General features: G+C 42.9%; 1 protein-coding gene across 3 annotated transcripts in view; it reads left to right on the forward strand.

The window, feature by feature from the left end:
* ADGRB3 (adhesion G protein-coupled receptor B3) overlaps positions 1–25217 on the forward strand; it is a 784090-nt gene that overhangs the window by 301869 nt on the left and 457004 nt on the right. For all 3 annotated transcript variants that reach the window (XM_061623067.1, XM_061623068.1, XM_061623069.1), the window contains 4 exons: positions 1231–1395; positions 5163–5327; positions 22190–22291; positions 22863–22969. In XM_061623067.1, the coding sequence (XP_061479051.1) occupies positions 1231–1395; positions 5163–5327; positions 22190–22291; positions 22863–22969 (539 nt within the window). The remainder of the gene's footprint in view (positions 1–1230; positions 1396–5162; positions 5328–22189; positions 22292–22862; positions 22970–25217) is intronic.

The raw sequence follows: 25217 nt of genomic DNA on the forward strand, positions 1-25217 counted from the left end.
TGAGACATTGTTTTTTTGCATTGTTGCACCTAAAATAGTCTCTCATCTTACTCTTCATCTGTGGAATACAGCCATCCATCTCTCCTCACATGCCTTGGCAGACACCCTTTAGAAAAAACAAGGCACTTGACTGGATGGATAGATAGGCCCTGACATCTCTCACAGGGTTGTTAGGTTGCCATGCTTCAGAATAAGTGCCATCCCTGCTAGGTCTTTGAATGTATAATGCAGTGTCAGCCTGTAGGAGGACTGACATCAGGTACTAGTGCCCATGGTGGGATTAGTAGCCTCAGCAAGATGCTATAAGTCAGTGATGGGCAATCTGTTATGGCAAGTCTGCCACAAATCAAGTCTGAAATAATGCTACTCGGTGCTCTGAACAGTACATGTGTACCCTGGGATGGTTTTGCATCTCGTGTACTGTGGTGGGAATCAAGCAGTAACACAGAGCAAGAGTAAAAGCAAGATTCTGTCTCATATTCAGGCTTGGGGGCCAACCAGCTGACTGTACTACTTGTGGCTCCCATGATGGTGTGGGTTGGATAATCATGCTGTAAGTACTATGCCTAGAGAATCAGATTTACTTTTAAGGCTCCAGCCACAGTGAGACATATGGCTGGTGAGGTGGGGTAGTAGGCAGTATTTGCCCATTACCAGTAAGGGTGACTAAGAAAGGGAGGACTTATGCCCTTATAACAGGACATCATAGAGTGGTGTCCAAGGCAGGTGGTGCCTGATGGTGGTGGAGGAGGTGTGTGTGGCCTATTCTGATGAGAGTTCTGCCATACTTGAGATGGTCAAAACATAATTCAGTGACCACTCTTTCACCTACACCTCAAGGGCACCTATGATGTAGAAAGGGAAGTCATGTGTTCTTTTCCTGTATTGTCCCGTCTCTTTCTCTCATCCCCAGCACCTGGGTTGTCAAGTTACTCCTGCCCAGACATTTTAAACAAAGGCTGCCATTCTTCAAGCTATTTGTGTGCTGAGGGGGAAGGAGGGCCCATTGGTCCCTTTGACAGCCATGGGACACATCAATACCCCCAGAAGACAGCATCCTCAGTTTTCTGAGTGTGCCCTAATTACTTGTTTGAACAATATTTTCTATAGCAAGCCAGCTTTTGTCATCATGAAATTATAATTTAGACTAATCCAACAAGAAACTTATCATGGTAGCCTTGCTGGTAAGGTAATCTGGAATTTATTTCTGTTTTGTGTGTATTGCAATAGTTGATGGACAGTGGCAGGAGTGGAGTGCTTGGAGTCAGTGCTCGGTGACCTGTTCCAATGGCACACAACAGAGGAGCCGACAATGCACAGCAGCTGCTCATGGAGGCTCAGAATGTAGAGGTCCATGGGCTGAAAGCAGGGAGTGTTACAATCCTGAATGTACAGGTACATAAGATCCTCCAGGAGAAAAAAAAAAGTATTCTTATGGGAAAAGATTTCAATTCATAAAAAGGATATTTTAATCCTCCCTTTTTCCTCCACAGAGTTTAGGCTTGTGTACAAAGTCCCCCTCCCCCATTGTATCCTCTTAACAGCCCTTTGAAGTGGGTTAGACTGAGAGACACTGACAGGCCCAGGGTCACTCAGGGAGCTTCATGCCTAAATGATAATTTCAACCCGGGTCTACCCACTCCAACATTCTAATCACTATGGCATTACTGACACTTTTTGCTCCATAAACTGGCCTGTGGCAACGTGACATGTTTGTTCCCTGCTAATGGAAAATGATCCCTTACTTATTTTTAGGGCACATGTGGGAAATAATGTAAACATGTGGAGCAGTCCTATTTTTTTATTTTTTGTTTGGGGGAGGGCAATATAGACCCAGTCCAACCAAAGTAAAAAACGTTCAAGTTCCATTGATTTCAGTGTGAGGTATAAGCCTGAAATGTAAACTGAAATTGCTTAATTTTGGCTGGATCACGTCTTGTGGTACTAAATTTGCACCAGCTGGGATCTTCACGTACAGAGATAGCTTGGCTGCAGTTATCCATGTTCTGGTAACATCTCATTTCGATTCTACTAATGCTTTGTAATTAGAGCTACCTTGGAAAAGCGTCTGGAAGCTTTCATTGGTGCAAAATATTGCTGCTAGATTACTGACTGGGCCAGGATTTACATATATCACCAGTCTTAAAACAATTGCACTAGTCTCCAGTTCACTTCTGAGTACCCTTCAAAGTGCTGCTGTTGGTCTTTTAAGCCCTTTACAGTTCGGATCAAAATATCTGAAGGACTATTTGTTCCCTCACGAATCTGCCCAGATGCTGAGATCCTTCTCAGGGGCTGTTTTTCACACCCCTCTGCTAACAGAGATGAGATAGCTTTTTTTGGATGGCGGTTTCCTGTATTTAGAAAGCCTTTTTCCAAGGATGCTTGTCTGGTGACGACATTGTTATCTTTACAGTGCCAAGTGAAGAACTTTTGGTTGGGACAGGCTTTTTAGTGCCATTTTAATAATGGTTTTAATCATGCTTCACCCTGGTTGTAATCTGACTTTAATATTTGTTTCTACTGCTTTATTATTGCATTTGTTGTTTTTATTTTTTTATTTGTAACCACTCAGGGAACCTTTTGCAAAGAGCAATTTAATATATGAAATAAATAAAGCGTATCTCCAAGCAAGTGTATTCAAGGGGAAATCCAACATACATTCCTTGAAACTATGGCCAGGGGATCTACAGATGACTCTTTATAGGAAAGCTATGTTGGATTCCTTCAGTTTTGAATTTGTTTGGGAACACTATTTTTAAATAAAAATAATAATCTTGAAATACATTTGAAAGGTTAAAATAATTCCAAAATATTGGCAGAATGAGCAAACGCTGCCAACAGAAATTATTTCAACTGTTATAATATATTAAAAGGATTCTTTCTTAGACTTTTTGATATGAGTTACACAACAGTGAAGTATTAATGAAAATCATACTGAGAACAGCATAAGGGACATGAACAAAAAAAATACAGATGAATGCAAAGAAAAGAGTACAGGACAAAAAAATTACTGAAATGTTAGTGTAGCAGTTAAAATAAACATAACTTGGGATAGCTTTTTAAAATACTGTGTTTTATGCATTCCGGTCATGCTTTGAAACCATGGTTGCCAACATCAGTCCATATTTACAATGCAATCCTATGCATGCCTACTCAGAAGTAAGCCCTATTGAATTCAGGGGAACTTTCTCCCAGGTAAGTGTGTTGCAACCTGAGTTCAGGGATACCATTGTCTTTGCTTTCTATAGGCCATTGAAATCCAATGGTGTCCATGCATGAGCAGAACGGACTCCCACTTCTGCAACAAAATTTCCACTTCCCCTCCTCCCCCTATATGTCACTGCCCTCCGGTACACCTCACAAATCTGTGTTGGTGGATTGGGGGATCATCTGGAACAAATCTGAGGAGGTATTGGGGGAGAAGAAGAAGAGGAAGTTCCACTGCATGAACAGAAGGCAATTTGTGTGATATTGGGTACAACTCATGGGGCTTGGCATAGACAATGTTAAGCATATTGAATTCCCATTTATTCCAGAGAAGTTTTAAGCACATGCTTATCTCTCTCTCATTGAACTGAAAGAGAGTTATAAGTGATTAGATTTGGCTGGACCATGTCCATAGAATTGTCTTTAATTAGCTAGCTCATTTTTGAGTTGTTCCTTTTGCTCATATACCAAGCTTAGCCACTTTTTAATTGCAATCAATCCTGATGACACTCAGCTCTATTTCTCCATAACATCTGCATCAGGAGAGGTTGTACAGGCCCTGGACTAGTTCCTGGATGCAGTGGTGTGCTTGATGAGGGAAAATAAACTCAGCTTGAATCCTAGCAAGACAGAAGCTCTGTGGGTGAGTTGTTCCTGTGTCCGAGAAATTGGTCAATTGCCTGCCCTGGGCAGGATTTCACTCCCTCCAAAGGAGCAGGCCCACAGCTTTGTCAAAGAAGGGTCAGATGGTCTTCGTGGCCAGGTGTACATTTTGCTAGTATGGTAGCTACCATTCCTGGCCTGGGATAGCTTGACCACAGCAGTCCAGCCATAGGTAACTTCAATACTGCAATGCAGTCTCAGGCTATGGTCTGAAGGCACATCAGGCCACCACCCTGCTGAAGCTAAGCAGGGTCAGGTCTGGGCAGTGCCTGGATGGGAGACCACCTGGGAACCATATGTAAGCTGCCTTGGGTTTCTATCATGAAAAGAAAGGCGGGGTATAAATGTAATAAATAAATAATGCAGTCTATGTGGGGCTTCCCTTGCGATTGGTCTGGAAACTGCAATTAGTGCAGAATGCTGCAGCATAATTGCTGACAGGAGTGAGATCCTATCAGCTTATTACACCTCTGCTCAAAGATCTGCACTGGCTGCTGATTTGCTACCAGGCCAAGTTCAAGGGCTTTTATTATTAGTATATGAATCCCTTAACAGTTTAGAATCAGTTTACTACAAGGACCACCTTGCCCTTATGTGCCTGCTTAGCCACTTTGATCTTCAGAACTTGCACTTTTACATTCTGCATCTGTGAGGAGTCTATATTTTAGGGTTGCAGCACCTATGCTTTGGAACTCTCAGCTTATTAATATTCGGCAGGCACCATCGCTATACTGTTTTAGATGTCTCCTAAAAATGTCAGCAAGCCTACCCAGATATAAAATTTAGATATGTAGATATTCAGATATGATTTTATGTGTATTATTGATAATTATGTTATATTATTTTATGTGTACACTTCTTAGAGCAGCCTTTCCCAACCAGTGTGCCTCCAGATGTTGTTGGACCACAACTCCCATCAGCCTCAGCCAGCATTGCCAATGGTCAGGAAAGATGGGAACTGTGGTCCAACAACATCTGGTGGCCCACTAGTTGGGAAACGCTGTCTTAGAGCTTTTTATTATTATTTAAGTAGTTTATAATTTTTTTCTAAATTGAAAAATAAAATAAAAAATTGAAATTGACCATTAGCTAATTTTAAACAAAGGGCTGGTCTAAGGACATGGCTAAGCCAACAGTGAGGCTAGGCTTGGGAGTGCGGGTGGGAGAGGCTAAACTGTCTGATAAAATCTGTTGGTTTGGTTTAAGGTTTGGTAACAATCCTATATGTACTTTAACATTTGCAATCATGCCATTTGTTTGTATCTTGACTGTTACATTCTTCCAAGCAGCTAATGGTCATTGGAATCACTGGGGCCATTGGAGTGGGTGTTCCAAATCATGTGATGGTGGCTGGGAGAAGAGAATAAGGATATGTCAAGGAGCAGCTGTTACTGGGCAACAATGTGAAGGAACTGGAGAGGAAGTTAGACGGTGTAGTGAACAGCGGTGCCCAGGTAAGAAGCTTATGTTTATCGTATACAGTTTAGTGCACATTTCTAGCTGAACACAATCACATTTAGGATTTACTTTTAAGAATAAGAGAACAGTTAACAAAAATCCATCAGAAATAATGCCATAGTACTTTTCTTACAAAATAATAGTAATGTTGAAACTATATGCTTAGTCAGTGTTCATAATTTGTTACCCCACTAACTCATGAATTCAGTTTTAACTTTGATACAAGAGGCCATTCTAATGCACCAAACGCAGTGCAATTCACAGCCAAGTTAAGTTAAAATAGTTTGAGGTAAGGTGATACGAAGCAAAAGAGTGTTTGCCAATTGGGGTTTGGGAGACAAAATCAGGTCAGAATTGCAGTGTTATGTTACAATGAATGCCTGAAGAGTGAGGAATGTTGACAGTTACATTTCAATATTCACAATGCCAGGTAAATTTTCTGTGGATGTTTCAAAACTCAGAGATTCACTGGTGAATGCTTACTGTTGTTTAAATGTGATTGACAGGATTCACACATGTATGTCTGAAAAATGATTGACAGTACAACTCTCTGGGGGCTTTCATAAAATTCATCTGAAATTGTGAACATTTGCATGTGAATGCCAATCATTCAGCAGATTTGGGGCATCCATAGAGAGAACATAGGAAGCTCCCTTATACCAGGTCCATCTAGTCCAGTACTGTCAGCACTGACTGGCAACTGTTCTCTAGGATCTCAAGCAGAAAGATTTTTCCAGTCACCTAGTACCTGAACCTTTTACCTAGGGATCCTAGGGACTGAACCTGGAACCTTCTGCATGTAAAGTGTGTGCTCTCCATTGAGCTACGGTCCCTCGCCTGTAATATATACTATGAGAACTATGTAAGAGAGATGTCTTTTAAAAAGTAAGGCTACTATTTAGCCAAAGCACTTCTAAGAGTGATTTCCATGGGGATTTAAATAACCAAAAACACTTAAACATGCTTAATTTTGGCTAATTTGTGCTCAGATATAATTTATGGATTTTTTTCTCTTGGCAAATATAGCAAGGACAAAGTTTAGTTAAATCATCTGTAGTAATAACTGGGCAAAATTAATTGGTGAAAATTATTCTTTATGTCCCTGGTTTTCTGCAAATGGGAAATTAGGAATTTATTTATTTAATTATTATGTATTTTGGCCTAGCACCATCAAAGTTACTTTCTGATTTTTCCCCTTCTCATTATATTTTTTATATTTATTTTATTTATTTATTATTTGATTTATATCCCACCCTTCCTCCCAGCAGGAGCCCAGGGCGGAAAAGAGAAGCGCTAAAAACACTTTAAAACATCATAAAAACAGACCTTAAAATACATTAAAACAAAACGTTAAAAACATTTTTTTAAAAAAGCTTTAAAAACATTTTTTTAAAAAAGCTTTAAAAACATCGTTTAAAAAAGGGTTAAAAACATTATTAAAAACATATTAACAAGCAATTCTAACACAGACGCAGATTGGGATAGGTCTCAACTTAAAAGGCTTGTTGAAAGAGGAAAGTCTTCAAAAGGCGCCAAAAAGATAGCAGAGATGGCGCTTGCCTAATATTTAAGGGGAAGGAATTCCACAGGGTAAGTGCCACCATACTAGAGGTCCGTTTCCTATGTTGTGCAGAACGGACCTCCTGAGAAGATGGTATCTGCAGGAGGCCCTCACCTGCAGAGCGCAGTGATCAACTGGGTATATAAAGGGTAAGACTGTCTTTCAGGTATCCTGGTCCCGAGCAGTATAGGGCTTTGTAAACCAAAACTAGAACCTTGAACTTGGCCCTAGCAAATGGGCAGCCAGTGCAATTATTTCAGCAGCGGGGTGACATGTTGGTGATACCCTGCCCCAGTGAGCACTCTCGCTGCCGCATTTTGCACCAGCTGCAGTTTCTGGACCAACCTCAAGGGCAGCCCCACATAGAGCGCATTACAGTAATCCAGCCTGTAGAAACACGAAATATAAAAACACAAATACTACAAACAACAAACAACTTTTGTTATAATTCGAGGGTAGTTGGATAGCTTGGTTTATGGTTTTAGTAGTTCAAGACTTGCTGTTCCCTGTTCTGAAGTTCATCATGTGGGTCTGTTTCATTGATCATTCCCAATGCAAGTACTAGACCTGTGAATGGAGGGATCAACATAAGGCTCAACAGAGCCCTTGTTCTCTACTCCTTCTTGGTGAATGTATATGGCAGGGCCAGCACCAAAGAGTGGCCAGGTCGGGCCCTGGCCGAGGGCCCCTGCAGCCCAGAGGGACCCCTGAAGGGCCCATCAGGGTGTAGGGGTAGCACACCCCTTCCACGATCCTTAGCAGGGTTGACTCCCAACCCTGCCACAGATTGCAGAGATGGAGCTCCCAGCCCTCCCACACACTGTGGGCCTGGGGTGCCTGCCCACTCCAACTACCTCTCCTCCCTTTCTGTGAATGCCATGCATGCTGCAGAATTAGGACTGGTCTGAGGGCACATGAGACCACCACCTTTCGGAAGGTAAGCAGGTCTGAGTTCGGTGAGTGCCTGAATGGGGGACCACCTGGCAACCACATGTATACCGCTTTGAGTTCCTTGATGAAAGAAAGGAGGGATCTAAATGTAAGAAAATAAATAAATAAGTAGGAGCCCTCAGATTTGCATGCTGCTGTCACATGTGGTAAGGTTTTCGTTGTGCCCATGCCTGCCATCAGTCAAAATGGAGGTAGGGGCATGAGCCCCTTAGAGAAGCCTCTGCCGCCATCTTGGTTATTGGCAGCAACCTGTGTGTCCAGCACGCAGGGCATTCACAGAAAGAGATAAGAGGTAGGTGGAGCGGTCCTGCACGGTCGGGGGGGCCGGGAGCATGGGTCCTGGGGCAGGCTGACGCCCAAGGGCTCAGTCACGCGTGACGCCGGCCCTGTATATGGGTACCTATGACAACAGTGCAATGAGCGATTACAGGGAATAGTGTGTGCACAGCCATCCATTATAGGCAATGGGAAGTATATGCACGCTTTCCATAATCCCATCCCTCTTCACCTGGTCAAATTACATGAGCTCTAGAATGCCTGTGCTATACCTTAGGCAACGATTAAACAGGAAAAAGTAGTCAGATAAAGTGGATAATCTTGTTTCCCAAAGCCATAGGCAGACCTGGAAACCTTTATCATCCTTCCAGATTAGAGAAAGCAGAGCCACTTTGGAGTTGTTTAGGAATATATCATGGTCCAACAAAAGCTCCAACCTGCAGTCCTAGAGCCTTCCCACACGTGACAGCAGCATGCAAATCTGAGGGCTCCTACTTATTTATTTATTTTCTTACATTTAGATCCCTCCTTTCTTTCATCGAGGAACTCAAGGCAGTATACATGTGGTTCCCAGGTGGTCTCCCATTCAGGCACTGACCAGACCCAGACCTGCTTAGCTTCAGAAAGGTGGTGGTCTCATGTGCCTTCAGACTAGTCCTAATTCTAGCCCTAGCAGCTCCTGACTTGGAGCTTGTTTGAGGACCAATTTGGGGAGTGGGGTGGTGGTGATGAAGGGAGGGCTGGATAGCAATATGGGAGTTATGCATGCACTTCCCACTGCCCATAATGGATGGTTGAGCATGCTTTACGGGGATTATTCTCTCTCTGTGTGTGTGCTGCACCCAATGCAAGCAAGATCATACCTATTGTGTTTGCTATTCAATTTGTATGCCACTTTCCACAAAATTTGCACACAAATGCAGCTCATTATGCTCAGAAAACAGAATCCATAGAATCAGCACTTCAAAAAGCATACTATTCAACCATCAGTTCCATGATATTCAGAATATAATTAGAAAATGAATTAGCTGCTCTTTATCTCCATAGAATTCTGGAGGCCGAGACAGAGTTTAGATTTGATTTTCTTGATGAACAATCCCTGAATGCACTGTAACAAATGGCTTCTAAAAGTGAGAGGATTTTCAAAAGCAGCTTGTGATATGGCATGTGAAGCTTAGCTGTTTGAAGCAATAAAACAAAACAAATTCACGATTCTGGGCCAGCACAAGCCACTTGCATAGGCTCAAGTAGCTCTTTCAGTTCAGGCTTAGTATCCATTTGTACACAGTATTTTCCTGTCAGGTATCTAGAGTAACAGAGCTGCACAAATCTGTTGTGCAAAAGGTGTCAGTAGGGATCAGCAACTGGAGTTTCCCATACCAGATTTAGCCCCCTGGAGCTAAATCATTTCGTCTTCCATTTGCCAATCCAGAGGAGGAAGAGGAGGAGTGCAGACCAAGGGCTGACTGGCAAGTCACATTGAGCAAGGCCAATAAGACTTGGGGCAGGGGCCCTCCACACCTCACTTGGTTTGCAAAGTGGTTCTCCAGAAAAATCTAGTTGCTGACCACAATACAGTCAAAGCCAAGTCCAAATTATTTCAAGCAGGAAACTCCGGGCCGGCACCAGGCATGACTGGGCCCTTGGGCACCAGCCTGCCCTGGGCCTGCAGCGCCGTAGCCCCACACACATGCCCATAAAGATGGTACGGGGCTAACCCTGCTGCAGATCACAGAGAGGGAGGTTCCAGGCACTTTCCCCAATACAGACAGCGTGGGCTTCAATAAGCCCACCTGCACTCCCCACCTACCTCTCGTGTCATGTGAATGATATGCGCGCATAGTACGCGTGCCTGCGATTAACAAAGATGGCAGTGGGGGCGCCAGCCCCTTCGGGTCAGGTTGCAAGACCTGATGCTGCCACAGATCGCAGAATGGGAGTGCCACTCTCCCACCCAAAGGAGAGGCCCTTTAGGGGCCACTGGGGCCCTCAGCCAGGGCCCAACCTGGCCCCCCTCTGGTGCCAGCCCTGAGGAAACTATCTGTACTGATGATGAGTATCTTCTCTTTAGTGGATTGCTTTAACATTGTTTGACTTGAAGTGGTTATAATATGTACTATTCAATAAAGCATAAGACTAATGTGAATCTTTTTGAAAAGAAGAGTCAGATGAACAGCACAGAAAATATTTCTCATAGCTAGTAAATATTTCTAACATATCCAGTTTTCCTAGATTGCCACCTGCTGTTAAAATATTTTACAAATGGTTTTAAGTAACATGTATTTAGATTGTGTTCACTTATTTTGTCTGTGGAGTTTATTCAATCTTAGTCACAATCAGGATGCCTATAGGAATTACAACTGATGTTAACACTAACCTCTAGAGCACCTTCTAGAGCATAAATAAATTAATAAATATCAATTTATGATTTGATACAGGCATATACATATGTAATACTAACAATTATTATTGACATATGTCTTCACAAAATTATAGTTGGAGATTTTCATGTTGGTTAACAGTGCAATTCTATACAATTCACATTACACTGGGAGCATCACCAGTGTGTCTCTGCCACCATCTCCAGTGTATACTCAGGCCAGAAGGGAAGCAGAAAAGCACAACACCAGCATATATAAAAAGGCATAGAACTACAGACACTCCTGCAGTGTCTCTGCAACCAGCACCACAGCCAGCCAATTAGGGACTGTGTTGGCAATGATGCCCAAACACTTCAGACACAGAGGCAGCCAATCCAGGGGCATGTCCCTCACACCGCCTTGCTCCCAACATATAAGAAATGCATATTAGAACTAGGCAGCTGTCACAGGCACAGACAGGGGAGCCCTGTGGCACCATCTGCTATGGTAGCCACAAACCCACACTTAGGAGGTTTCTGGTTCCACTTCCCCCATGGGTAAAACATTTTTCTGCATCCATCCCCAACAGAAGGAGGGCATAAACCCAGACAATAACAACAAGATGAAGCAGTAAGGGAATTACATGGTGTAGTCAGAAAGCAGGTATAAACATGCTCAGGAGAATGCTGGTTTGAATCCTTCATGGGCAAAACATTTTACCTCAACTTTCACCCCCACCCCCAAGCCCCAATGGAAGGAAAGCAAAACTGGGCAGGAGCATCAACAAGCAAGAGTTGGACTGTGGCATAGTCTGTTATGCAGGCATCAACATGCTCAGGAGGTTGCTACCTCAAATCCACACAGGGTCCCTCCTCTTTCCTGGTAGCCATTGTTAATTGAAGGGGATAATCAGTACAGTTATGAAGAGACACAAACAAATAGAATAGAATAGAATAGAATAGAATAGAATAAAATAAAATCATAGAGTTGGAAGGGGCCTTGTAGGCCATCAAGTCCAACCCCCTGCTCACAGCAGGAAATCCACAGCTAGAGCATCTCCCGCAGATAGCTGTCCAGCCTCTGCTTGAAGACATCCAGCGAAGGGGATCCCACCACCTCCCTAGGCAGTCGGTTCCATTGCCGAACTGCCCTTACTGTCAAGAAGTTCCTTCTAATGTCCAATCTGAATCTACGCTCCTGCAACTTAAAACCATTAGACCTAGTCCTACCCTCTGGGGCAGCAGTGAACAAATCTGTACCCTCCTCTATGTAACAGCCCTTCAGGTACTTAAAGAGTGTAATCATGTCACCCCTCAGCCTTCTCTTCACCAGACTGAACATGCCAAGTTCCTTCAACCTTTCCTCATAAGACTTGTTCTCCATACCGGCTATCATCCTTGTCGCCCTCTTCTGAACCCGCTCTAACTTGTCTATATCCTTCTTAAAATGAGGTGCCCAGAACTGAACGCAGTATTCCAGATGAGGCCTGACCAATGCAGAATATAGTGGGACTATTACTTCCCTCGACCTGGAAACTATAGCTCTGTTTATGCATCCCAAAACCACGCTTGCCTTTTTTGCCGCAGCATCACACTGCTGGGTCATGTTCAACTTGCGATCCACTACAATTCCAAGGTCCTTCTCACACGCACTACTGCTAAGCCGGGTATTTCCCATCCTGTACCCATGCATTTTGTTTTTGTGGCCTAAATGCAGAATCCTGCATTTGTCTTTATTGAATGTCATTTTATTAATTGCAGCCCAATTTTCTAGTCTATCCAGGTCCCTTTGGATTTTATTCCTGTCTTCCATTGTGTTAGCTATCCCTCCCAGTTTCATATCATCCGCAGACTTCAAAAGGCTTCCCTCCACCCCATCATCTAAGTCATTGATAAAAATGTTGAAGAGTATCGGCCCCAGGACAGAACCCTGTGGCACTCCACTCGAAACCTCCTTCCAGTCCGAAGCAGAGCCACCGACGACCACTCTTTGAGTACGGTTTTCCAACCAGTTGTGAATCCACGTGACAGTATTTCCATGTAGTCCGCATTTGATGAGTTTGCTAATCAAAATGCACACATTCTCACATGGGCTCTGGTTCAAAGAACCCTAAATTAAACACGTACACCTAACTTATGCAACACTTCATATTGCATGAGAAGGTTTGAAACAGGATGTTCCCGAGAAGGAGCCAGCACCACACCCGGGCCAGGATGCACATAGCATCATGGACCAGCAATGCATCACCATGGACTTCTCTGGGGTGAGGTAAGCATGCAGCTGCCGGGGGTGGGGGGAAAGGGTGTAGCCATGAGCACCAGGTTGCTGGGCCAAGGTGAATAGTCAGGTTGGATAGCCTTGCCAAGCTAACCAGACACTGTACCTGGGGGCACGGGCATTGCCAACATCCTGGCACTGCGCATTCTAGGGCTGATGGGTACTCCAGAGACATGCCCACAACATCATAACGTGATCCCTCACTATAAGATGGCTGGTTGGGGTGGAAATGTCTACTCAGACATACCTGCTACTCAGAGATGCTCAGGACTTCTCCAAGATGACTACAAATCAGTAACGGGCACCATGTACTTTGAGGGTGGTCTGAGGGGGGTGGTGTGAGAGAGAGACATAGCATGCTGTCACATGTGCATCCTGATGAAGTTGTCACCAAAGCTGGCCTGAGAGTGTGCCCGGCAATGACTGCAGAAAGGAGACTAGTGCCTGTTCTGCAGTATGAAGGCTGTTAGACCACATCTGTCAACCCTGATAGGAAGCTCCACAGTCTCAAACAGCAAGGCTTGGAAGGCGGTCTAAGCCAAGACAGTATGCATGGAGGGACAATGAGTGCTGCACAGCCCAGCTACACAGGCAGCAAGAGGCTGAGAAGTCCACCTTCCACCAAAAGGAGCATGGGCATCAGGAATGCCACAAAGTGCTTAGCCATGACCTGCCTGCCTCCTCTGACTCCATACTCTGAGTCTGGAAGTTGGTTGGGAGGCCCACAGTCTGGCACAGGTACGCACAGGTAAGTGCCTGGGAGAAGGAATGCATGAGAGGGGTGAGCTGAGTGAGGTTGATCCCCAGCTCTGCCATGGCCATTTCCCCTTCTTCCCACAGCTGCCATACCATGTAGCTCACCACCACTGCAGTGGGAGTGCACCACCATTCAGTGTATTGCCACTGCCTTGAGGATGCCTGCTGTCTCCACCACTCGATCCTTGGCATCCTTGCTGCCAGTAGTCAGCAGCTCTGAAGAGTCCATGGCACACCGGGGTGGATGAAGCCAGCCTTCAGGAAGAGCAGGAAGAGCAGATGCCACAAACTGCACAGATACCACCACTATCCATGCAGGCAGTGATGCCAACCAGCTGAACAGCACCTCCTTCTGCAGCATGAATGTGCTGACAGGACTTGGCCTCTGAGTATGCTGCTTTGGATATTTTTTGAATGGTTTGGATGGCAACTTTGGTTGCATCATGTGAATCTGCAAACCTGAAGGTTGAGGATTCTTCTTTCCTTCTGCATTCCTCACAAGGGATTGGTGTGTTTGCCCCAATGGGCATCTGTTGCTCCTTCCCACAGATATATGCACAGAACTGGCTTCCTCCATCCTTGGATGGGGAAAGGGTTTTGAACTTTTCAGTGGTCAGCATGTTTTGCCTGGCATGCTTGCCCAGCCCATATGCTTTACCAGTGGCCCATCCTTTCCCTGTATCCTGTGACATGGGGGGCAGGGGATGCAGCGAAAGCACCTCTGGGTGCAGCTCAGCTTCCCTGGGGACTGACACATTTCCTTCCCTCTCCTGGGAAACAGGAGCTGGGAGGAGAGGCCAGTTCTTCTAACACCATTGGCTGTCCCCTCACCGGCATACCAATCTTCCAGCATGACTATGGCTAAGCAAAAGGGGAGGAATGAGGGGCTGGCCTTGATGGCCTTCTGTCTTCTTTATTTCCACAGGTTGTTGCCTTGGATGCTGCCTCCTGACTGGACAGAGGCACATCCTGTATGGCCAGGTGACAGTCTGGATGGTGTGGAACACCAATTTGGCAGAGGGATGCCTCTGGGGCAGCATGGGGCTTGGTGTCTCCAGAGGGCCTTGGATCAGGCTGAGTGTCCTGTGATGCACCTCCAGATGGACCTGATGCTGCAGCCGCAGCATGCTGATGCTGAAGGAGCAGCTGCCTGTCCTGGCTGCTCATCATCCTGCCCCTGTCCTCTTCCTGCTCTACTACCCCTGACTTTGTATAAATCCCTTGCTCCCCTTCCCACCCTGACTCCATGCCCTTCTCTGTTTCTCTCCCCTCTCCCAGTTGGTAATCACTTTGTAATGCCCCCTTCTGTAAAAACAAACAAACAAAAAGCCATTCTCCCCTTTTCTACCAGTTTCTCTGTCTCTTTTCCATTTTGGGGTCAGTGGCTTGCCTGTGCATGGTCTTGGCTTTCTGTGTAGGTAAGGCAGGGAATTTGAGGGGTGGGCCCTGCCCTGCTGCCAAGCTCCCATTGGTCTGGCTGCTGCTCAGGCTCCAACCCATGGCTGCCTAGTTGGCCAGTTGCCTGCCAGTCATGTCCTGACCCTTCGCTCCCAGCCTATGTCCACCCAGCAAGGGGCCTGACTGCACAGCCCTGGCACCTCCCTTTCCTTGGCTCATGCCCAGATATCCAGGCGAGACCATGTGCTGACTGGGATCCATTCCTACCTACTCTATTGTATTTTCACTGCTGGTGGGGCTGCGTAGGGTCTCTTACCACCCTTGCTATTTCTCCACTGTCTGGCTGGGGCCTGTTTACCCATGGGTGTGAGAAAGGATCCCTATCTGCCTACCATCACCCAGTGAATACAGAAACAGCACATGTGGCAGGGTAATGATATTTACTGCCCAGCACCTGAGATCTTGAAAAGCAAAGGCAGATGTCTGGGGTTACCAGCCAGGTACTCCAGCAAGGCTGCAGAGCAGAGAGAAAAAGGTGAGATTTCCCTTATAGCACCACGCGGAGAACATCTTCACACCAGACAATCTGTTACGGTCTTCTACACTGGAAATCAATGAGGGATGAGGAAGCTGTGGCTCTCCAGATGTTGTTGGACTCCATACCTCATCATCCTTGATAATTGGTCATGTTGGCTGCAGCTGATGGGAGTTCTAGTTCAATAACATCTGGAGGGACATAGGCTCCACTTAGGACATCCATGTAATAAATGGAAGCCATGGTGCCATAATATCTTTTTTTTTAAAAGTACTTACGAGCAGTATACATAAGGCACACAACAAATATTATAATCATTATATTTACAGTATATCGGGAAACACAGTGATGATTCAATAGCCACAATTCAGAGGCTCCTTACAGACGTAAGGGCTTGGATAAGAAAATGAGGTTAGAGACACACTTCCTGTTCTGCTGGTTCCAGTGTGTCTCCACCTCTCTCTTCTGAAAACTGGCACATGACACTAGTCAAACCCTGCCCCTTTTTACTGTAAATCCTGCTGGGAATAGCTTGAGTGGTGTTTTTTAAATTCACCTTCAAAGAGATTTCACAACTGATCAGCAAATCAACCCATTCCCTCTCCAGGTGTGGCCACTGGAAACACTTTGCTGTAGGCGACTATTATGCTCACAGCCTCTAGCTCTAGCATGCAAAAAAGGCTTTCCCATTAAATGAACAGGAACTGGTATGTTTCCCCACTATCTGCCTAGAGCATACTTTGCACTGAACAGAATGGGGAAATTTATGCTAGGCTGGTGTATCTGCCGAACTCCAGATTCAGCTCAACAATTGCTTGCACTAATTTGAAGGAATTGTTTATCACAAGGTAAACAGTTCAATCTGTGTGCAAATGGAGAAATTGTTAGATCTGCCTGTTGTGAGGATAAACCAGATAAGACTTGCAAAACACTTACAAAATGCTGTAAAGTGGTAAGTAATAACACACAAATCACAGCCCATCATTTTCACATTTTGCTTAATTTCTTCCTCCCTTCCCCAATGGAGGCACTATACATTTTGTTTTCAGAATAAAATATTCTCTTTTTTATGATACTTATAATACTGGGTTGGATTCAGATGTAGTTATGCTTAGAGTAGGCTCACTGAAATCAAAGAGACTTAAGTCAGTCATGACTAATAGGTCTTCTCTAAACAAGACTAACTCTGGATCCAACCCAATATCTTTAAGTGATAATTTTTGGAGGTTGAAAGCTTCCAATTATTTTTATGGTATTTAAAAGATATTATTCACGCTTCACTTAATTTTGATGCAAAACAAATATGTCAAGTAAGGAACAGAGCTGCTTTTCAGCTAGAAAGGAAAAAAACTCACCCATAATAAAGAAATGTTTGTGACTAGATAATTAATGTATGTAATGACATAGTAGGCTTGGTATTAACCTAAAGATGAGGGTTCATCACCACTTTTGTTAAAGTACAGCTATGATTTCTTTTTGAGTGAAGGCAATTCAGCAGCTCCAAAGACACAACCAGCGCAGTGATAATATGGCATAGAATAAAAGAAATCCTTTATTCATTGACTGAACATTAATGGTGACAGTTAATCTGAAAACTTGGATGAGACATAAGTTAGCACTGCCTTGTACAGTGTTTTGCAAATTAAAATTGACTTGATGTTTTTTTTTTTTGTTCATAAGTCATGTGGCTCTGAAACATAAAGACTTTAGTGAGCTAGGATCAAAAGATTTCCTATTTTAAAGTATTTTCATTTCTTGTCCAAAAGGCTTAGGGTGGCTTATAATATATTCCACAGTTAGGCCAAGACATTTTGTTGCCTGAGGCAGACCAACAAATAACTGTGTATGTCTCTTTGCAAATATATGTAAACATCCAGAAGAATATATCCAATATATGCGTACAGCTGTGCCAGTAGTACTGGTATCCATGTGGGGACTTTGTTGCACATATGTGATTCCATAGTCTGCCTCAATCATGGGATATGTTACAGAGCATTTGCAGACACCTGATACAGTCTGCAGGATATCCTTGGCCATAGCTGGGTGAAGAAAGCAAAAAATTAAAAAGAAGTACTATATTTTCTGCTACATCTATGATACGGAGAAATACCATGTGAGATATTTGTCATTTTCTTTCAAATAGAACAATACTGTGGCTATGAAATTCCAGATACAGTTTAATGTGCTGTTCAAGTAAAGAAGGGATCATAGCTCAGTAGTAAATCTATAGTTTGCACGCAGAATGTCCCAAGTTCAATCTATGGCATCTCCAGGTAAAAGGATGGTGATGGGATAGACCTCTGCCGGAGACTTCAGAGAGCTGCTGCCAGTTAGAGTAGACAATATTAAGCTAGATGGACAAATAGTCTGACATGGAGTAAAGCAACTTTCTGTATTCCTAATCATGGGCAACCACCCTTAGCAGTGAGCACGCTTGTGCTTGGGAGCAGGTGAGGTAGAAGGAGCCTGTGGGCTTCTGGATGGTCCAGGGGTGATGCTTCACACTGGCTCTTCAGTAAACTAATCCTGGCCCTGGTAACTGGCTAGGAGGTGAGGTGTTGGGGTGGACCAGAAAGAAGAGTTCTGTTCTCTGGGCTGTGCTGAGTCTTTAAAATCCCAGATTTTCTGCCCCTGACGACTTCAGGGCTCATGGTGATTTCCCCACTGTCCTACCCTTGTTTTAAGTACTCTTGCAATGGACATCATCACTAGTTCACAGGGCTGGGAAGGAATTTTACTCTCCACACAATTGGCCTTTTCACGGTGAGGCTTTCACCTTCCCCATAGCAAATGTAGTTTTGTGTGTGTTATGTTGCTAATTTTGTCACAACTTTGGGGGTCTTGGCTTTGGGGGGGGGAGTTGAGGCAAGTCACCACACACCCAGGCTGTGGGTGAGGCCTAGCCAGAACACACTGGGTTGGAATGGGCCCCTTTTCCCCTTTAAGATATTTGTGGTTTCTGCAGGTGGCGAACTGGGGGAATTGGCCAGCAGGCAGGCTGCCTGATCACTGGGTCCTAGCTCTATGCCATGCTAACCCAGTTTATGACTGTAACCAAAAAGGGCAATAAAATGATTTGGCTTTGTTGACCCCAAACCAGTCTCTGTGTTATTGGCTCCTGGGCTGTCACATTATGCACATTAAGTACATGAGTACTTCTTAGCAATGTGCAGCATTGTCCTTTTTAAAGTCTAAATATGCACATGGCTGTCTGAACAAACATTCATTTTTAAGTTTTTTTTAAAAGCAACACGGATCAAATACATACAAATATTAGTTCCAGAAAACGCAGGTTTTAACCCCCCCCCAAAAAAAAACTCCATGGCATTTAAAGAAATAAATGGCATCATACTCATACCCTAACTTCAATGTAAGAGAAGGCATCAAGTATGTATCCCTGCTGGAGGGGAGGGGGAAGCAATATCTCTTCCCCAACACTTTAGAATTCTTTTTCTATGGCACTTAGGGTGAAATAAAAACAACTCCCTTTCTTAAACATTTACCATTAAGACATATTCTTGCTCTTCTGGCACTGTCAGCTTTCTTGACAAGATGTGAGAGAACTGATGTTGAAACATATTTAGCAACCTATTTTATATGCTTCTTACTAGCATCACTGAAACATCTGCAAGTATCATTTTGTCAAGGCACTTACTTGTTTCCACCATTGGTCTCGCTCATTTCCACACTCATTTCCATGAACTAAATTTTGTTTGTAGCTTTATGGCAAAAAACAAATTGTCCAAGTAGACAGGGGTTGACTTCAGACTATCTCTATTTTGTGAGAGGGATTCAGTCGCATACCAGAAATTTCAGTTTGTGCAACCAAAGTAGATTCAAGTACTCTGATGGAAATAAAACAAAACAAAATAAAAAATAACCACCTTTGAAAACTCAAGACTTTTTGTGGTTTATTGATCAGAAACCATATAACCCCTGTGCAACAAATCAGGGTGAAACTAGGATGAATGCTCATTGCTTTATTACCTCCCTGCAAACAAATCAGAACAAACAGACAATAAAGACTGGCAGGGCCGGTTCTAAGGGGCGGCCAGGTTGGGCACTGGCCCGAGGGCCCTGTAGCTACAGGAACCCCTGGGGGGCCCCTGAGGGGTCCTCCACTCCCCTTATGTGATCTGCGGCACGAGTCGTGCCACGGATCACAAGACAAAACCTTCCAAGCCACCCGCCATCCCCCCCACGTCACCTACATTTCTCTGCTGTTCTTTGTGGCTGCGTGCACTGCGTGCACAGAGTTGCCATCAATCAAGATGGCAGCCAAGGTTTCTGTAAGGGACTGAAGCCTCTGCCGCCATCTTGGTTGATGGCAGCAATGCGTGCGCTGAAAGGTCGGTGAAGCGGGGGGGATGGCAGGGGGGTGGCAGGTGGCTCGGAAGGTCTTGTCTTGCGATCCGTGGGATCACAGAAGGGGAGTGGAGGGGTCCGGGGCAGGCTAATGCCCAAGGGCCCCCACATTCCTGGAGCCGGCCCTGAAGACTGGCTATATATATACATTTTAAAAATATGTTTTTAATGCTTTTTATTTAAAATGTTTTTAAAGATGTTTTGTTTAAAGTTTAAAGACCGTTTTTATGATGTTTTAAAGTGATTTTAGTGCTTTTGTTTGCCACCCTGGGCTCCTACTGGGAGGAAGAGCAGGATATAAATGTAATAAATAAATAAATATAATCTAAGCTCCATGCAAGCTTTGTGCAAGCAAATCAGGATGAATGCTCAATAAACAGATTGTCTGGAGGAGCCAAAGTCATTTCTCATAAAAATGTCCAAACACAAAAATAGTTGCCCAATAAAGCTGTAGCAGAAGTAAGACTGCACAACCATGCCAGGGTGGTGTAGTAGTTAGAGTGTTGGACTAGGACCTGAGAGACAAGAGTTCAAATCCCCACTTAGTCATGAAGGTCACTGGGTGACCTTGGGCCAGCCACTGCCTCTCAACCTATCCTACCTCACAGGGTTGTTGTGGGAAAGAGCCATGCATGCCACCTTGAGCTCTTAGGAGAAAAGGTGGGATATAAATGCAATGAATAAATCAATATATTTGTGTGTGCGCACACTGGGGATGGGGGAGAAAATGGATTCCATTCACATTTAAAGCCAGGTTTATCAAATTTGCACTTTCCAAAACGATATGAAAACCAAAACGCAGCCATCCTTCAAAATTCGCACATATCTGACTTTTGCAATGCCGTTCTCCAACCAGGCAATGTTTATTAACATGCATATAAACATAGGGGAACATGAATATATGCAAAATGAACATATTGGTGAAAATAACAAACAAAAATGCATTATATTAGCTTGCAAAATGTGTATATCAGTCAAAACTACATAAAAATGTATTTATTAGGAGAAATTTGCACTAAAATGATGATCATGAGGATTTTTTAAAAAAATGCAAATTGCTGCAGAGATGTGGAGAACTGAATTTAAGATTAGAAAGATGAGAAATGGAGAGAACTGAAACAGATAGATCCTTCCATCCCTAGTGCACACACATAAAAATGTAATGACTCATTGTTCCAGTCATGAATTACTTTTAAAATATCTGGTTGACTACGGTCTTGCCAGCAGCAGCAGCAGTAGCATCTTCCAAACAGACTTCTCTGCCGAAAGGCTAGTCCTGCCAATGGAGAGGGAAAGAGAGGTGACTTTTGTCAGTTTCCCTTTCCCCCTGCAACCCACATTGCCACCTCCCTCCCTTTTCCGCCTTATTTCTGCATAAATGGGTGATATTATTTTTAAAACTACTTACATTTGCACCAATTTGGGGGCATAGGAGGTCTTCTTTGAAAAAATAAATAAATAGGATTTTCCTGGGGGAATGGGGGGGTCACTCAAGTCTGTAATGAATGTCTCCCATTACAGCACTCTTCAGTGTTTTTTTTTTCACTCAGTGTGCCTGCATATCAGTTACCCAGTTTATTAAGAGCGGTACAGTAAGAATTATTTACACTACAAGCTTAATCCTGAAATTATTGTTTTTATGATGGTACTGAACATTCTCTTTTTAAAATCTCCCTCCCTCCCCCACAGATTCAGGAGGGAAAGCCACATTAGCCTGTTGCAGCAAACTGATGAAATGGGCTGTAATTCACAAAACCATATGCCAGGCTTGGGGAACCTTTTTCAGCCCAAGGGCTACTGGCCCTCATGAAGAACCTTCCAGGGGCCACACACCAATTGTGGGTGGGGGCAAAGACAAAAGTGGGTGGAGCAATGCTACATTCCAGCCACAAGTCACAGGTGTATACACATCCACATCCACACCTCCATCTTTATCCAAGCAAGTAAGAGACTCAATCACAGTTCAAAGACTCATTCTAGCCAGGCAAAAGCTCTTGAAAAGTGTGCAGAACACAGCCAGTTTCTGGTGTGGCTTAGGAAGAAGGAGGTGGCCAGAGGAAAGGCATGGGCTAGAGAGAGTCCCAAAGGCCAAATAGAGAAGGCCACATTTGGCCCCTGGTCCTGAGATTCTGCACCCCTCATGTATGCTATAATAAATTTATTAGGTTTTAAGGTGGTATAGGAGTCTTGATTGTCAAAAGTCCCAGAGGTTAGGAAAGGCATAGGTTAGTTAAGCAACTTCAGTGCCATACTGGAAGCATTCCCAGATTTTGGTGCTAAAAGCAAATGAGAATTGAGTCTCAGTGAGGGGAATTAAGACTGCATGTGCATATACAATTGTCAAAGCCTCCATTCATGTTCCGCATGTTTAAATTACAGCACCTTATGAAATATGCCCTGAAGATTATTTGATATCAATGGTCTGGAAAAGGACCCCTGCAGGTGATCTGGCATTCAATCGGTGTCCCCTTAATGCTACAGGTACATCTATTTATTTATTTATAAAATCCAACATGCATGAATATTATGAAATAACAAGGAGGTTATATCCATCTGATATATATATATATTTGAGCATAAGTTATACTCAAAGCAGATCTACAGAAATGAATGAATTTAGCCATGTCCATTAATTTTAATGGGTCTGCTTTGAATAGGACTAATGTTGGATACAACCCAGATTTAAAAAAAAAATCTGACTGACTTTTCATCTGAGCTTCCCCTGTCCTAACCAATCATCTAGATGAAATGTTTTAAATTGGATTATTACAGTTAGCCCTCATGTATTAAACAGTAATGACAGTAATTGATACCGTATATAGTTGAGCCAGCTTGCTGGACATTATGGCACCCTCTTTCAAATTAAAGAATGCTTTAAAGGTCAAGCATTGCAGGGAAAACCCAATTGGCTCCTGAATAAATGCTAATTCTTCCTTGCATGAAATTTTATTTGTGTGTGCTTGCTTAAAAATAACATGGATAGGCTTCTTAGGCTCTGAGTCTGTTGTTTCAATTCCATAAATGTCTTTTCTTTGTTCTTTGTGATTTGCAGGCACCACTAGCAGACGCTGCTCTCTCAGTCTTCATGGAGTGGCCTTCTGGGAACAACCTAGCTTTGCTAGATGCATATCAAATGAGTACAGACACTTGCAGCATTCAGTAGGTGCAAAGCCAGCTTTAGTACTTGCTCTATTTATTCCTTGCTAAAACATTGACATTAATGGGATTAACTGTTTGCTGTCTAGTTGGATCTTCTGTGTAAAAGGAAAGAAATACTACTCGAGAGATGAAAAAAGGGATAAAAATCCATTAGATGCAATTTATTTTCTTCCTACTTTTTTTTAAACCATCATCAGCGTTCCTGTAACTGTTAAATCATTGCAGTTTCTGGGTTTTTTATTATTCCCTTTATAAAATGTTTATAGGGAGTGGAAGGCAAAGAACATATTTAGGGTTATTGGGAAACGTGATAGTGAATAAATTAGATTTACTGGAGATACTGTAGAACATTTTATAACTCATTCAGCACTTTAATGGCATGCACATAAATCAGTGACACTGATGGATCTTTCTCTGTTCTAACCTTGCTCTTCAGCTGGGGACAGCGTAAATTACCATAGGGAAACTACAAAAGAAAAACAGTAACTAACTTCATATGCTGAAGTGCTGAATGCTTTTCAGAAGTAAATAAAAAGCCATAGCCAATATTCTTAGAGTTTCAGCCTTAATCAGGTATGCTATTTCTTAGACGCAAATGGGGAACATATTCATCAGCCATATGTCAGCTGAATGGCTGAATAACCTGCCAGAGGGCCTCAGGCACCTGGAAGCAGCACTATGGAAATATGTATTTATTTCCATACAGGAAGAATTAAAGGAGGAGGATGATGATGATGATGATTAATAATAATTTATTAATTTATTAATTATTTGATTTATATGCCGCCCTTCCTCCTGGCAGAAGCCCAGGGTGGCAAACAAAAGCACCAAAGACTTTAAAACACAATAAAAACAAACTTTAAAGCACATTAAAACAAAACATCTTTAAAAATGTTTCTTAAAAAAGCTTTCAAAACATTGTCTAAGATTAAAATCATTTAAAAAAGGTTTATTAATAATAATAATACCTTTTATATTGCTTGTTTTCATTTGCATCCCACTGTAGTTTTCATATGTAAAATTGTGGGATTTGTCTTCTAAGGCAAGAAACACACACAGGTATTTGGTCTTTTTGGATATGACATTTCCTAAATCATGTTTTAGGAAGCCAGGAACAAGCACGCATCCCATGTGTTCTGCCTTCATTCCTCCTTCACACACCAATTATCTTGGTCTCTTTAAACCACAGTACCCCAGTTTGTCCAAACTGGGTAACTGGTTTAATGTTGGCTTACTAATTGGAATCTTAAATTCCTGTTACATCCTTGTTTAATCTATTTAGTAAGCCCAACGTTAAAATTCAGATCCCCATTTTGGATGTAACAGGGAACTGTGATTTAAAGAAGCCAGGATCATAGCACTAAAATCGGGGGGGGGGGGAAGGCAGGGATGGGCAAGAAGCACATCAACCTGAGGATTAATCCTATCTTAATAAACTATGGTTTGTGAAGCCAGGAAAGTTACATTCAAACTGGCTTACTGTGGTCTAAAGGTACAAGAAATTAGAAAATGGAAACATCTTTGAATTGTTGATAAACTGGAACAGCAGGATTCATACAACATTTCTGTGGTGTAGAAATCACATCTCAGTTAAAGCTACATCCCAGCCTAACACATTGGAAGCCACAAAGGCAACAAATCCTTGGTTATCAAAAATATTATAATATATCCCATAAAAATGACTTCTGTGCTCCTTACAAGTTCGTGCCATAATTTTGCTTTCACCCTTCCCTCACATTACTGCAAATGCTGAGATGAAATGTAATTTGATCAAAAGAACTTTGAGGTGAATAATGATTTGCTGCAGCTCATTAGAGCTGATTTCAATTTTTTCCCAAATTACATTACAACGGCCGCATATCATCCAGTCTCTCCCTTCCTTGATGAAATGAGTGCTCCAATACTGGGAATGAAACGCTTTCTTTTGCACAATTTATTCTTTCCCCAGACAGTTTATTAAAAGGAATCAGCCTGAAACATTTATTATTATTATTATTATTAATCATAATCATAATTATAATCATAATAATGATTTCTTTTAATAAATAAGTTAATAAATAACTTTCCTCTTTCAACAAGCCTTTTATGTTGACACCTATCCCAGTCTGCATATATGTTGGAATTACTTTTTAATATGTTCTTAAACTTTCTTTTTTAAAATGTTTTTAATCTTAGAAGATGTTTTGATAGCTTTCTTTTTTTAAGTAACGTTTTTGAAGATGTTTTGGTTTAATGTGTTTTAAAGTTT

This window comes from Rhineura floridana, chromosome 4 (assembly GCF_030035675.1).
Source record: "Rhineura floridana isolate rRhiFlo1 chromosome 4, rRhiFlo1.hap2, whole genome shotgun sequence".
Classification (NCBI taxonomy): Eukaryota; Metazoa; Chordata; class Lepidosauria; order Squamata; family Rhineuridae; genus Rhineura; species Rhineura floridana.